This window comes from Neltuma alba, unplaced genomic scaffold, assembly GCF_004799145.2.
Source record: "Neltuma alba isolate B1F8T4 unplaced genomic scaffold, ASM479914v2 tig00010610_pilon, whole genome shotgun sequence".
Lineage (NCBI taxonomy): Eukaryota > Viridiplantae > Streptophyta > Magnoliopsida > Fabales > Fabaceae > Neltuma > Neltuma alba.
Window position 1 is genome coordinate 462,375 of NW_021635468.1, and position 1,080 is coordinate 463,454.

Below are 1,080 nucleotides of genomic sequence, written 5' to 3' on the forward strand. Positions count from 1 at the left end.
GAGCTTGAGGGGGGTTGTTTCATGGTTAAATTTGAGAACGCCACTGACTATCAGAAGGCAATGTTGGGAGGTCCTTAGGTAGTGCTCGGGCATTATTTAACGGTGCATCCATGGGAGCCTTCCTTGTCTCCCTCTAACCTGGAAATCAAGCAAGTCTATGGCTGGGTGAGATTGCCTGGTTTGCCATATCATTACTATCACAAAAGTGTGCTTAGGGCAATTGGAAATGTGATCGGTCAAGTTTTAAAAATAGATTACAATATGGAAGGATTAGATAAGGCCAGGTTTGCTAGATTGGCAGTGAAGCTTGATCTTACAAAGCCTCTAGTCTCAAAATTAAGGCTCGATGGGATTACCCAGTATGTAGAATATGAAGGACTACCTACCATCTGCTACCAATGCGGCAGATATGGACACTTAGAAGCCACATGCCCGCTTAAGCTGCAGGCCTCCAATCCTGAAACTTCAGTTCATGCTGAACAGGAGATCAGTCCGAAGAATTCTGCTGTGAATGTTCAGACCTCGCCGATAGCAGTAGAAGGCCAAGCACGTGCCGTTCAGGCGCGTGAGAGTAACATGTTTGGTGCTTGGATGAAGGCGCCAACCCGCAACTGGCGAAGCCGGAATCCGTGCCGATCTACAGATAACAACTCCATGCCTGGTGACAGTGGTAGAAATAGGTTCAATATTTTAGCTACCCCCGAGATGTCAGAGGAACAGGAAGAAGGAAATAATCGTACAGAAAGCCCTGATGTAAGGATGTCAGTCTCATCTGCTGGTCAAGTAAACAGGAACACAAGGAAGGATCCCCCACGAAGGCAACGATTTCTAGAGGACCGAAGCAAGCAAAAGGACTGAGTCCAAAGAAAACCACAGCTAATAAAACCTCCGCCGAATCCTTGTTCGAAACTCGAGCATACAAAGAGATGAGAATCCCGACGACGCTAGATCCAAGCAAGCACACAGCTGTGACTATCATTGATAAGAGAAAGGCGCTTAACCCTGTCAAAGACGTAGCCAAAACTTCACTTGGGCCAAAAGCAAAGCCCATGAAAAGGGAGGGGAAAGAGAATCTGCTTC

The 1,080-nt window shown here is 46.9% G+C and overlaps 1 protein-coding gene across 1 annotated transcript; it reads left to right on the forward strand.

The window, feature by feature from the left end:
• The first annotated feature begins 261 nt into the window (after positions 1-261).
• Positions 262-858, forward strand: LOC114757564 (uncharacterized). The gene has a single exon (XM_028946636.1). It carries the CDS (start codon positions 262-264, stop codon positions 856-858), a length of 597 nt encoding a protein of 198 aa, XP_028802469.1.
• The last annotated feature ends 222 nt before the right edge of the window (positions 859-1,080 follow it).